Source organism: Phasianus colchicus, chromosome 37 (assembly GCF_987193195.1).
Source record: "Phasianus colchicus chromosome 37, bPhaCol1.hap1.1, whole genome shotgun sequence".
NCBI lineage: Eukaryota > Metazoa > Chordata > Aves > Galliformes > Phasianidae > Phasianus > Phasianus colchicus.
In genome coordinates, this window is record NC_143472.1 from 1,300,391 (window position 1) to 1,313,481 (window position 13,091).

Sequence of the window (13,091 nt, forward strand, 5' to 3'; positions counted from 1 at the left end):
AAAATCCCATTTTTCTGACCAAAATGCCACTTTTCCCCCCAAAATACCACTTTCCCGCCCCCAAAACCCCACTTTTCTGACCCAAAACCCCACTTTTCTCCCCAAAATCCCACTTTTCTCCCCCAAAATCCCACTTTTCTCCCCAAAATCCCACTTTTCTGACCCCAAAATCCCACATTTCTACCCCAAAACCCCACTTTTCTACCCCAAAATCCCATTTTTCTGACCCAAAATCCCACTTTTCCCCCCAAAATCCCACTTTTCTACCCCAAAATGCCATTTTTCTGACACCAAATCCCACTTTTCCCCCCAAAACCCTACTTTTCTCCCCAAAATCCCACTTTTCTCCCCAAAACCCCACTTTTCTGACCCAAAATCCCACTTTTCTCCCCAAAATCCCACTTTTCTCCCCAAAACCCCACTTTTCTACCCCAAAATCCCACTTTTCTCCCCAAAATCCCACATTTCTACCGCAAAATCCCATTTTTCTGACCCAAAATCCCACTTTTCTCCCCAAAATCCCACTTTTCCCCCCAAAATACCACTTTTCTGACCCAAAACCCCACTTTTCTAGCCCAAAATCCCATTTTTCTGACCCAAAATCCCACTTTTCTCCCCAAAATCCCACATTTCTACCGCAAAATCCCACTTTTCTGACCCAAAACCCCACTTTTCTCCCCAAAATCCCACTTTTCCCCCCAAAATCCCACTTTTCTGACCCAAAATCCCACTTTTCCCCCCAAAATCCCACTTTTCCCCCCAAAATCCCACTTTTCTGACCCAAAATCCCACTTTTCCCCCCAAAACCCCACTTTTCTACACCCAAAATCCCACTTTTCTGACCCCAAAACCCCACTTTCCCCCCCAAACCCCCACTTTCCCCCCAAAACACACCTCCTCATTTTCCAATCTCCTTTATTTTGGGACCCCCCCTCAATTTTGCCATCCCTCCCCCCCCCCCATTTCGTACCCCCTCCTGATTTCAGACGCCACCCCCCCCCCAATTTTGGCGCCCACCCCCATTTCTCGGGACCCCGCCCTGTTTTTTGGGACCCCCCTCAATTTCGGGGACCCCCCCCCATTTCTTTTTTTGGGGGGGGTCAGTCGTGGTACATGCGCAGCAGGCAGGCGCTGACGGCCGCCATGTAGCGATCCCACAGCGCCTGGTGCCTGGAATTGGGGCAAGAAAAGGAGATTTGGGGTCAGGAGCTGGGATTGGGGGTCAGAAGCGGGGATGTGGGGGAAAGTTGGGGTTTGGGGGGTTAAAGTTGGGATTTGGGGTTAAAGTTGGGATTTTGGGTCAGAAGTTGGGATTTTAGGGGTTAAAGTTGAGATTTTGGGGTGAAAAGTTGGGATTTGGGGTCAAAAGGTGGGAATTTGGGGTCAGAAGTTGGGATTTTAGGGGTGAAAAGTTGGGATTTGGGGTCAGAAGGTGGGATTTTGGGGGTTAAAAGCTGGGATTTTGGGGTCAGAAGTTGCGATTTTGGGGGGAAAAGTTGGGATTTGGGGGTTAAAAGGTGGGATTTTGGGTCAGAAGTTGGGATTTTGGGGGGAAATGTTGGGATTTTAGGGGTTAAAGTTGGGATTTTGGGGTGAAAAGTTGGGATTTTAGGGGTTAAAGTTGAGATTGTGCGGTCAAATTGGGGACTTGGGGTCAAAAGTTGGGATTTTAGGGGTTAAAAGTTTGGGATTTGGGGTCAGAAGTTGGGATTTTAGGGGTTAAAGTTGAGATTTTGGGGTTAAAAGTTTGGGATTTGGGGTCAGAAGTTGGGATTTTAGGGGTTAAAAATTGGGATTGGCGTCAAAATTTGGGATTTTAGGGGTTAAAGTTGGGATTTTGGGGGGCAGAATTTGGGATTTTGGGGTTAAAGTTGAGATTTTGGAGGCAAAAGTTGGGATTTTAGGGGTTAAAATTGAGAATTTGGGGTCGAAAGTTTGGGATTTGGGGGTCAAAAGAACAAATTTTGAGGTTAAAAGTTGGGATCTTGGGTCAAAATTTGAGATTTTGGGGGTTAAAGTTGAGATTTTGGGATTAAAAGTTTGGGAGTTTGGGGTTAAAAGTTTGGATTTTGAGTTTCAAAAGTTCAAATTTTGAGGTTAAAAGTTGGGATCTTGGGGTCAAAATTTGGGATTTTGGGGGTTAAAATTGAGATTTTGGGTTCAAAAGTTGGGATTTTGGGGTCAAAATTTGGGATATCAGGGGTTAAAGTTGAGATTTTTGGGGTCAAAATTTGGGATTTTGGGGGTTAAAGTTGAGATTCTGATGTTGAAATTTGGGATCTTGGGTCAAAATTTGGGATTTTGGGGTTAAAGTTGAGATTTTGGGGTGAAAATTTGGGATTTTAGGTATAAAAGTTTGGATTTGGGGGTCCAAATTCGGGACTTGGGGGTCAAAAAATGGGATTTTGAGGTTCAAAAGTTGAGATTTTAGGGGTTAAAAGTTGGGATTTTGGGGTTAAAGTTGAGATTTTGTGGTTAAAAGTTGGGATTTGGGGTCAGAAGTTGGGATTTTGGGGTTAAAGTTGAGATTTTGGGTTTAAAAATTTGGTATTTGGGGGTCAAAATAACAAATTTTGAGGTTAAAAGTTGGGATCTTGGGTTAAAAGTTGGGATTTTAGGGGTCAAAATTTGGGATTTTGGGGTTAAAGTTGAGATTTTGGGGTCAAAATTCGGGATTTGGTGAATAAAAGTTGGGATTTTGGGGTTAAAGTTGAGATATTGGCGTCAAATGTTGAGATTTTGGGGTTAAAAGTTGGGACTTTTAGGTTCAAAAGTTCAAATTTTGAGGCTAAAAGTTGGGATCTTGGGGCTAAAAGATGGGATTTGGGGTATTAAAGGTTGGATTTTGGGGTCAAAATTTGGGATTTTGGGGTAAAAAATTTGGGATTTGAGGGATCAATAACGGATTCTGGGTCAAAAGTTGGGATTTTTCAGTTAAAAATTGTGAATTTTGGGGTTAAAAGTTGGGATTTAGGGGTCAAATTTTGGATTTGGGGGTTAAAAGTTGGGCGTTGAGGGGGTCAACAGTTGTGAATTTTGAGGTTAGAAGTTGGGATTTTGGAGTCAAAAGCTGCGATTTGGGGGTCAAAAGTTGGGATTTTGGGGTCAAAAATTGGGAATTTGGGATTAAAGTTGAGATTTTGCAGTGAGAAGTTGGGATTTTGGGGTCGAAAGTTGAGGTTTTTTGGGGTTATTGCGGGGATTTTCGGGTCAAGAATTGGGGTTTGGGAGTCAACATTTTGGATTTTGGGGTAAAAAGCTGGGATTTTGAGGGCTAAAAATTGGGATTTGGGGTAAAAAGTTGGGATTTTGGGGTCAAAAGATTGGGACTTTGACATTCAGAAGTTGAAACTTTGAGGTGAAAAGTTGGGATCTTGGGGTTAAAAGATGGGACTTTGGGTCAAAAGGTGGAATTTGGGGGTGAAAAGTTGGGATTTGGGGGTAAAAAGTGCGATTTTGGGGGCTAAAGTTGAGATTTTGGGGTCAAAATTTCAGATTTTGAGGTCCCCCAGCCCCAATTTTGGGGTCCCCACCCCCCAACTTTTGGTGTCCCTGTCCCAACATTTGGGGTTCCTACCCCATTTTTGGGGCCTCCCCTCTCATTATTAAGGTCCCCATCCCCATTTTTGGGGACCCCCTCCCACTTTTAGGGTCTCCACCCCCACATTTAATGTTCCTATCTGAATTTTTGGGGGTTCTGAACCCACTTTTGGGGTCACCCTCTCCCACTTTTAGGGTCTCTATCACCATTTTTGGTGTCCCTATCCCAATTTTGGGAGTTCCAACCCCATTATTGGGGTTCCACCCCCATTTTTGTTGTCACCCCCTCCCACTTTTAGGGTCCCCCTCCCCAATTTTAGGGTCCCCCTCCCATTTCTGGGGTCCCCACTCCCACTTTTGGGGTCCCCAGCCCCAATTTAGGGTCACCCACCCCCCAACGTTAGATGTCCCGATCCCCATTTCTGGGGTCACCCACTCCCACTTTTAGGGTCTCTCTCCCCACTTTTGGGGTCCCCCTTCCCAATTTTGGGGTCCCCCCCCATTTCTGGGTCCCCACTCCCACTTTTGGGGTCCCCAGCCCCAATTTCGGGTCACCCACCCCCCAACGTTAGGTGTCCCTATCCCCATTTCTGGGGTCACCCACTCCCACTTTTAGGGTCTCTCTCCCCACTTTTGGGGTCCCCAGCACCAATTTTGGGGTCTCTTTCCCCACTTTTGGGGTCCCCTTCCCATTTCTGGGTCCCCACTCCCACTTTTAGGGTCCCCCTCCCACTTTTAGGGTCCTCCTCCCCAATTTTGGAGTCACCCTCCCCATTTTTGGGGTCAGCTACCCCCCAACTTTTGGTGTCCCCCTCCCCATTTTTGGTGTCACCCCCTCCCACTTTTAGGGTCCCCGTCCCCACTTTTAGGGTCCCCCTCCCCATTTTTGGGGTCACCCACCCCCCAACTTTTGGTGTCCCGATCCCCATTTTTGGTGTCACCCCCTCCCACTTTTAGGGTCTCCCCCCCACTTTTAGGGTCCCCCCCCATTTCTGGGGTCCCCACTCCCACTTTTGGGGTCCCCAGCCCCAATTTAGGGTCACCCACCCCCCAACTTTAGGTGTCCCGATCCCCATTTTTGGTGTCACCCCCTCCCACTTTTAGGGTCCCCCTCCCCACTTTTAGGGTCCTCCTCCCCAATTTTGGGGTCCCCCTCCCCATTTTTGGGGTCAGCTACCCCCCAACTTTAGGTGTCCCGATCCCCATTTTTGGGGTCCCAACTCCCACTTTTAGGGTCTCACTCCCATTTTTGGGGTCCTCCTCCCCATTTTTGGGGTCCCCCGCCCCCCAACTTTTGGTGTCCCGATCCCCATTTTTGGTGTCACCCCTTCCCACTTTTAGGGTCCCCCTCCCACTTTTAGGGTCTCACTCCCATTTTTAGGGTCCCCCTCCCCAATTTTGGGGTCCCCCTCCCCACTTTTAGGGTCCCCCTCCACAATTTTGGGGTCCCCAGCCCCAATTTAGGGTCACCCACCCCCCAACGTTAGGTGTCCCTATCCCCATTTCTGGGGTCACCCACTCCCACTTTTAGGGTCTCTCTCCCCACTTTTGGGGTCCCCAGCACCAATTTTGGGGTCTCTTTCCCCACTTTTGGGGTCCCCTTCCCATTTCTGGGTCCCCACTCCCACTTTTAGGGTCCCCCTCCCACTTTTAGGGTCCTCCTCCCCAATTTTGGAGTCACCCTCCCCATTTTTGGGGTCAGCTACCCCCCAACTTTTGGTGTCCCGATCCCCATTTTTGGTGTCACCCCCTCCCACTTTTAGGGTCCCCCTCCCCACTTTTAGGGTCCTCCTCCCCAATTTCGGGGTCCCCCTCCCCATTTTGGGGTCAGCTACCCCCCAACTTTTGGTGTCCCGATCCCCATTTTTGGTGTCACCCCTTCCCACTTTTAGGGTCCCCATTCCCACTTTTAGGGTCCCCCTCCCCAATTTTGGGGTCCCCATCGCCAATTTAGGGTCACCCACCCCCCAACTTTAGGTGTCCCGATCCCCATTTTTGGGGTCCCAACTCCCACTTTTAGGGTCTCACTCCCATTTTTAGGGTCCCCCTCCCCAATTTTGGGGTCCCCCTCCCCATTTTTGGGGTCACCCACCCCCCAACTTTTGGTGTCCTGATCCCCACTTTTGGGGTCACCCTCTCCCACTTTTAGGGTCTCTCTCCCTATTTTTAGGGTCTCCCTCCCCAATTTTGGGGTCCCCCTCCCCACTTTTAGGGTCCCCCTCCCCACTTTTGGGGTCCCCAGCCCCAATTTAGGGTCACCCACCCCCCAACTTTAGGTGTCCCGATCCCCATTTTTGGTGTCACCCCCTCCCACTTTTAGGGTCCCCCTCCCCACTTTTAGGGTCCTCCTCCCCAATTTTCGGGTCCCCCTTCCCATTTTTTAGGGTCCTCCACCCTATTTTTGGGGTCCCCCTCCCCATTTTTGGGGTCCCCCACCCCCCAACTTTAGGTGTCCCGATCCCCATTTTTGGCGTCACCCCCTCCCACTTTTAGGGTCTCTCTCCCCAATTTTGGGGTCCCCCTCCCCATTTTTAGCGTCCCCCTCCCCATTTTTGGGGTCCCCCCCCTCAATTTTTGGGGTCCCCATACCGGAAGCCCTCCATCCCATGCACAGCACTGCAGTATTGCCCCAAAAAGAGCTGAAGGTCTCGGGGCGTCCAGCGGTCGGCGCGGCACGGCTCGATAAACTGGGGGGGGGGAGGGGGGGGCAAGAAGACATGGAGACCCCCCCCCATTTTTGGGGTACCCCCCCCATCCCACCAAGATCCCAAATCCCATAGAAAGCCCCAAAATCCCACCAAAAATCCCATAGAAATGGCCAAAATCCCATAGAAAGCCCCAAAATCCCACTGAAATCCCACAGAAACCCATTTTCACCCCTGCCCCCCTTCGGCCCCCCCCCCCCATTTTGGGGTCCCCCCAAAATTTTGTCCCCCCCCCCATTTTTGCACCCCCACTTCCTCCCCCCTTTTGCCCTCCCCCAATTTCGGGGTCCCCCCCATTTTTTGACCCCCCCCATTTTAACCCCCTCCCAAATCTTAACCCCCCCCCCATTTTGCCCCCCTCCCAATTTTTTACCCCCCCCATTTTGCCCCCCTCCCAATTTTTTGCCCCCCCTCCCAATTTTTTGACCTCTCCCCCCCCCATTTTGCCCCCCTCCCAATTTTTACCCCCTTCCCCCCCCCATTTTGCCCCCCTCCCAATTTTTAGCCCCCCCCCATTTTGCCCCCCTCCCAATTTTTTGCCCCCCCCTCAATTTTTACCTCCTCCCCCCCCCCATTTTGCCCCCCTCCCCCCCATTTTTTGCACCCCCTCCTCCCCAATTTCAGCCCCCCCCCCATTCTACCCCCCCAATTTTGAGGTCCCCCTCCATTTCCCCCCCCCCCATTTCCTCCCCCATTTGCCCCCCCAACATTTTGACGCCCCCCCCCATTTTGCCCCCCCCCCCCAATTTCGGCCCCCCCCCAATTTCTCCCCCCATTTTCTTTCCCCTCCCCCCAAATTTTTATGAAACCCCTCCCCCCAAATTTCGGGCTCCTCCCCCCATTTTGCCCCCCCACCATTTCTGCCCCCCCCCCGCACAATTTTGCCCCCCCCCCCCCAATTTCTCCCCCCATATTTTTTGCCCTCCCCCCATTTTTTTCAAACCCCTCCCCCCAAATTTCAGTGTCCTCCCCCCATTTCTGCCCCCCCCCCATTTCTGCCCCCCCCCAATTTCTGCCCCCCCCCCCCCCCCCCAATTTCCCCCCCCATATTCTTTCCCCTCCTCCCATTATTTTGAAAACCCTCCCCCCAAATTTTTGGCTTCCCCTCCCCATTTCTTGCCCCCCCCCCTCCGATTTCCCTCCCCCCGCCCCCCCCCAAATTTTTGCCCCCCCCCCCCCCCCCAAACCTTCTCCACGAGGTCCACAAAGAATTCCCTCCCATCCTTGGCGTGGGTCACCTTGGCCGCCACGTTCAGCAGCGCCCGAGACAGGTTCTGGGGGGGGGGAAAGGGGGGGGGACACACACATGACCCCAAATATCCCCCCAAGACCCCCCCCAGGAGTCCCCCCAGACCCCAAATCCCCCCCCAGGACCCCAATATTCCCCCCCAAGACCTCAAATCCCCCCCAGGACCCCAATATCCCCCCCCAGACCCCAACCCCCTTCCAGACCCCAAATCCCCCCCAGGATCCCAATATCCCCCCCCAGACCCCAAATCCCCTTCCAGACCCCAAATCCCCCCCAGGATCCCAATATTCCCTCCCAAGAACCCAAATCCCCCCCCCAGACCCCAAATTCCCCCCCTGACCCCAAATTCCACCCCCCCCCCCACCCAGGATCCCAATATTCCCCCCCCAGACCCCAAATCCCCCCCAAGACCCCAAATCCCCCCCAGGACCCCAAATCCCCCCCCCAGGATCCCAATATTCCCCCCCAAGACCCCAAATCCCCCCAAGGACCCCAATATCCCCCCCCACGACCCCACATAACCCCAAATCCCCTCCCCAGGAGCCCCCCCAAGACCCCAAATCCCCCCCCCAGACCCCAAACCCTCCCCCCAGACCCCAAATCCCCCACCAGGATCCCAATATCCCCCCCCCCAGACCCCAAATCCCCCACCAGGATCCCAATATCCCCCCCCCCAGACCCCAAATTCCCCCCCTGACCCCAAATTCCACCCCCCCCCCACCCAGGATCCCAACATTCCCCCCCCAGACCCCAAACCCTCCCCCCAGACCCCAAATCCCCCCCCTTCCCCCCCCAGGATCCCAACATTCCACCCCAAGACCCCAAATCCCCCCCCCCCCCAGACCCCAAATCCCCCCCAGGACCCCAAATCCGCCTCCAGACCCCAATATCCCCCCCTGACCCCGAATTCCACCCCCCCCCCACCCAGGATCCCAATATTCCCCCCCAAGACCCCAATATCCCCCCCCCAGACCCCAATATCCCCCACCAGACCCCAATATCCCCCCCCCAGGATCCCAATATTCCCCCCAGGACCCCAAATCCCCCTCCCAGGATCCCAATATTCTCTCCAGACCCCAAATCCCCCCCCCAGGATCCCAATATTCCCCCCAGACCCCAAATCCCCCCCCCAGGATCCCAATATTCTCTCCAGACCCCAAATCCCCCCCCCAGGATCCCAATATTCCCCCCAGACCCCAAATCCCCCCCCCAGGATCCCAAATCCCCCCCCCGGGATCCCAATATTCCCCCCCAGACCCCAATACCCCCCCCCCCAGGATCCCAATATTCCCCCCAGACCCCAAATCCCCCCCAGGACCCCAAATCCCCCCCCCAGGATCCCAATATTCCCCCCAGACCCCAAATCCCCCCCCCAGAATCCCAACATTCCCTCCAGACCCCAATATCTCCCCCCAGTACCCCAAACCCCCCCCCAGGATCCCAATATTTCCCCCCAAGAACCCAACCCCCCCCAGACCCCAAATCCCCCCCCCCCAGGATCCCAATATTCCCCCCAGGACCCCAAATCCCCCTCCCAGGATCCCAATATTCTCTCCAGACCCCAAATCCCCCCCCCAGGATCCCAATATTCCCCCCAGGAACCCAAATCCCCCCAGGACCCCAAATCCCCCCCCAGGATCCCAATATTCCCCCCCATACCCCAAATCCCCCCCCCAGGATCCCAAATCCCCCCCCAGGACCCCAAATCCCCCCCTCCTCAGGATCCCAATATTCCCCCTAGGACCCCCAACCCCCCGCCAGGATCCCAATATTCCCTCCAGACCCCAAAATCCCCCCCAGACCCCAAATCCCCCCCCCGACCTCAAATATCCCCCCCAGACCCCAAATCCGCCCCCCCCCCAGATCCCAGTATTCCCCCTCAGTCCCCAACCGCCCCCCCACCCCCCAGGACCCCAATATCTCCCCCAAGGACCCCACATAATCCCCAAATCCCCTCCTAAGACCCCAAATCCCCCCCCAGGACCCCAAATCCACCCCCTGACCCCACATAACCCCAAATCCCCCCCCCAAGACCCCAAATCCCCCCTGAGGACCCCAAATCCCCCCCATAAGACCCCAAATCCCCCCCCAGGACCCCAATATTCCCCCCCAGACCCCACATAACCCCAAATCCCCTCCCCAGGAGCCCCCCCAGACCCCAAATCCCCCCTCAGGACCCCAATATCCCCCCCCAGAGCCCCCACATAATCCCCAAATCCCCCCCTAAGACCCCAAATCCCCCCTCAGGACCCCAATATCCCCCCCCCAAGACCCCAAATCCCCCCTGAGGATCCCAAATCCCCCCCATAAGACCCCAAATCCCCCCCCAGGACCCCAAATCCACCCCCTGCCCCCACAGAACCCCAAATCCCCTCCCCAGGAGCCCCCCCAGACCCCAAATCCCCCCCTCAGGACCCCAATATCCCCCCCCAGAGCCCCCACATAATCCCCAAATCCCCTACTAAGACCCCAAATCCCCCCCCAGGACCCCAAATCCACCCCCTGACCCCACATAACCCCAAATCCCCTCCCCAGGAGCCCCCCCAAGACCCCAAATCCCCCCCCAGGACCCCAATATCCCCCCCAAGACCCCACATAACCCCAAATCCCCTCCCCAGGAGCCCCCCCAGACCCCAAATCCCCCCCCAGGACCCCAATATCCCCCCCCCCAAGACCCCAAATCCCCCCTGAGGACCCCAAATCCCCCCCATAAGACCCCAAATCCCCCCCCAGGACCCCAAATCCACCCCCTGCCCCCACATAACCCCAAATCCCCTCCCCAGGAGCCCCCCCAGACCCCAAATCCCCCCTCAGGACCCCAATATCCCCCCCCAGAGCCCCCACATAATCCCCAAATCCTCCCCTAAGACCCCAAATCCCCCCCCTGACCCCACATAACCCCAAATCCCCTACCCAGGAGCCCCCCCAGACCTCAAATCCACCCCCTCAGGACCCCAATATCCCCCCCCCAGACCCCAAATCCCCCCTGAGGACCCCAAATCCCCCCCATAAGACCCCAAATCCCCCCCCAGGACCCCAATATCCCCCCCCCCAAGACCCCAAATCCCCCCTGAGGACCCCAAATCCCCCCCATAAGACCCCAAATCCCCCCCCAGGACCCCAATATCCCCCCCAAGACCCCACATAACCCCAAATTCCCTCTCCAGGAGCCCCCCCAGACCCCAAATCCCCCCCTCAGGACCCCAATATCCCCCCCCAGAGCCCCCACATAATCCCCAAATCCCCTACTAAGACCCCAAATCCCCCCCCTGACCCCACATAACCCCAAATCCCCTCCCCAGGAGCCCCCCCAGACCTCAAATCGCCCCCATAAGACCCCAATATCCCCCCCCCAAGACCCCAAATCCCCCCTGAGGACCCCAAATCCCCCCCATAAGACCCCAATATCCCCCCCCCAAGACCCCAAATCCCCCCTGAGGACCCCAAATCCCCCCCATAAGACCCCAAATCCCCCCCCAGGACCCCAATATCCCCCCCCCCAAGACCCCAAATCCCCCCTGAGGACCCCAAATCCCCCCCATAAGACCCCAAATCCCCCCCCAGGACCCCAATATCCCCCCCAAGACCCCACATAACCCCAAATTCCCTCTCCAGGAGCCCCCCCAGACCCCAAATCCCCCCCTCAGGACCCCAATATCCCCCCCCAGAGCCCCCACATAATCCCCAAATCCCCTACTAAGACCCCAAATCCCCCCCCTGACCCCACATAACCCCAAATCCCCTCCCCAGGAGCCCCCCCAGACCTCAAATCGCCCCCATAAGACCCCAATATCCCCCCCCCAAGACCCCAAATCCCCCCTGAGGACCCCAAATCCCCCCCATAAGACCCCAATATCCCCCCCCCAAGACCCCAAATCCCCCCTGAGGACCCCAAATCCCCCCCATAAGACCCCAATATCCCCCCCCCCAGACCCCAAATCCCCCCTGAGGACCCCAAATCCCCCCCATAAGACCCCAATATCCCCCCCCCCAAGACCCCAAATTTCCCCCATAAGACCCCAAATCCCCCCCATAAGACCCCAATATCCCCCCCCCCAAGACCCCAAATCCCCCCCATAAGACCCCAATATCCCCCCCCCAGACCCCAAATCCCCCCTGAGGACCCCAAATCCCCCCCATAAGACCCCAATATCCCCCCCCCCCAGGACCCCAAATCCCCCCCCCAAAAGACCCCCACCTTAAAGTTGGCCTCCATCTCGTTGTACACCGACAGCTTCCCCCGCAGCGCTGTGCAAACCAGGCTGGGGGGGGGGGACACGATATCGGGGTCTTTATGGGGACATTTTGGGGGACATTGGGGTCTTTATGGGGACACTGGGGGCTTTATGGGGAGATCGGGAACATTGGGGTCGCCGTCTGGGGCCATTTGGGATTATTCGGGTCACCATGGGGCCATTGGGGGCCATTGGGGTTGCCATGGGGCCATTGGGAGCCATTTGGGGCCGCTGGGGCCATTGGGGTCACAACAGGTTCACTGGGGGCCATTGAGGTTGCCACGGGGCCATTGGGGTTGCCATGGGGCCATTGGGGGCCATTGGGGTCGCCATGGGGCCATTGATGGCCATTGGGGGCCATTGGGGTCACCACAGGGCCATTGGGGTTGCCACGGGGCCATTGGGGGCCACTGGGGCTGCCATGGGGCCATTGGGGGCCACTAGGGGCCATTTGAGGCCATTCAGGTCGCCATGGAGCCATTGGGGGCCACTAGGGGCCACTGGGGTCACCATGGGGCCATTGGGGGCCATTTGGGGCTGCTGGGGCCATTGGGGTCACAACAGGTTCACTGGGGGCCACTGGGGTCGCCATGGGGCCATTGGAGGCCACTAGGGGCCATTGGGGGCCACTGGGGTCTCCATGGGGCCATTGGGGTTGCCATGGGGCCATTGGGGGCCATTTGGGGCCATTGGGGTCACAACAGGTTCACTGGGGGCCATTGAGGTTGCCACGGGGCCATTGGGGTTGCCATGGGGCCATTGGGGGCCACTAGGGGCTATTTGGGGCCATTGGGGTTGCCACGTGGCCATTGGGGGCCATTGGGGGCCATTGGGGCTGCCATGGAGCCATTGGGGGCCACTAGGGGCCATTGAGGTCGCCATGGGGCCATTGGGGGCCATTGGGGGCCACTGGGGTTGCCATGGGGCCATTGGGGGCCACTAGGGGCCACTGGGGGCACCATGGGGCCATTGGGGTTGCCATGGGGCCATTGGGGGCCATTTGGGGCCACTGGGGCCATTGGGGTCACAAAAGGTTCATTGGGGGCCATTGGGGTTGCCATGGGGCCATTGGAGGCCACTAGGGGCCATTTGGGGCCACTGGGGTCACCATAGGTTCATTAGGGGCCATTTGGGGTTTATTTGGGGCCATTGGGGTCGCCCTGGGGCCACTGGGGCCATTGGGGGCCATTGGGGTCACCATCGGTGCATTTGGGGTCATTTGGGGCCATTTGGGGCTATTTGTGGCCATTTGGGTTGCCATGGGGCCATTGGGGGCCATTGGGGTCTTTATGGGGCCATTGGGGTCTTTATGGGGCCATTTAGGGTCATTGGGGTCACTATGGGGTTATTTGGGACCACTGG

At 56.4% G+C, this 13,091-nt stretch overlaps 1 protein-coding gene across 2 annotated transcripts in view; it reads right to left on the reverse strand.

Moving 5' to 3' along the window:
- Positions 1-984: 984 nt before the first annotated feature.
- Positions 985-13,091, reverse strand: part of FIBP (FGF1 intracellular binding protein) — a 34,996-nt gene continuing 22,889 nt past the window's right edge. For both annotated transcript variants that reach the window (XM_090129767.1, XM_090129766.1), the window contains exons 7-10: positions 11,693-11,756; positions 7,433-7,519; positions 6,130-6,227; positions 985-1,170 (exon numbers count right to left, since the gene is read on the reverse strand). In XM_090129767.1, coding sequence (XP_089985893.1) covers positions 1,101-1,170; positions 6,130-6,227; positions 7,433-7,519; positions 11,693-11,756 — 319 coding nt within the window. In that variant the 3' untranslated portion in view covers positions 985-1,100. The remainder of the gene's footprint in view (positions 1,171-6,129; positions 6,228-7,432; positions 7,520-11,692; positions 11,757-13,091) is intronic.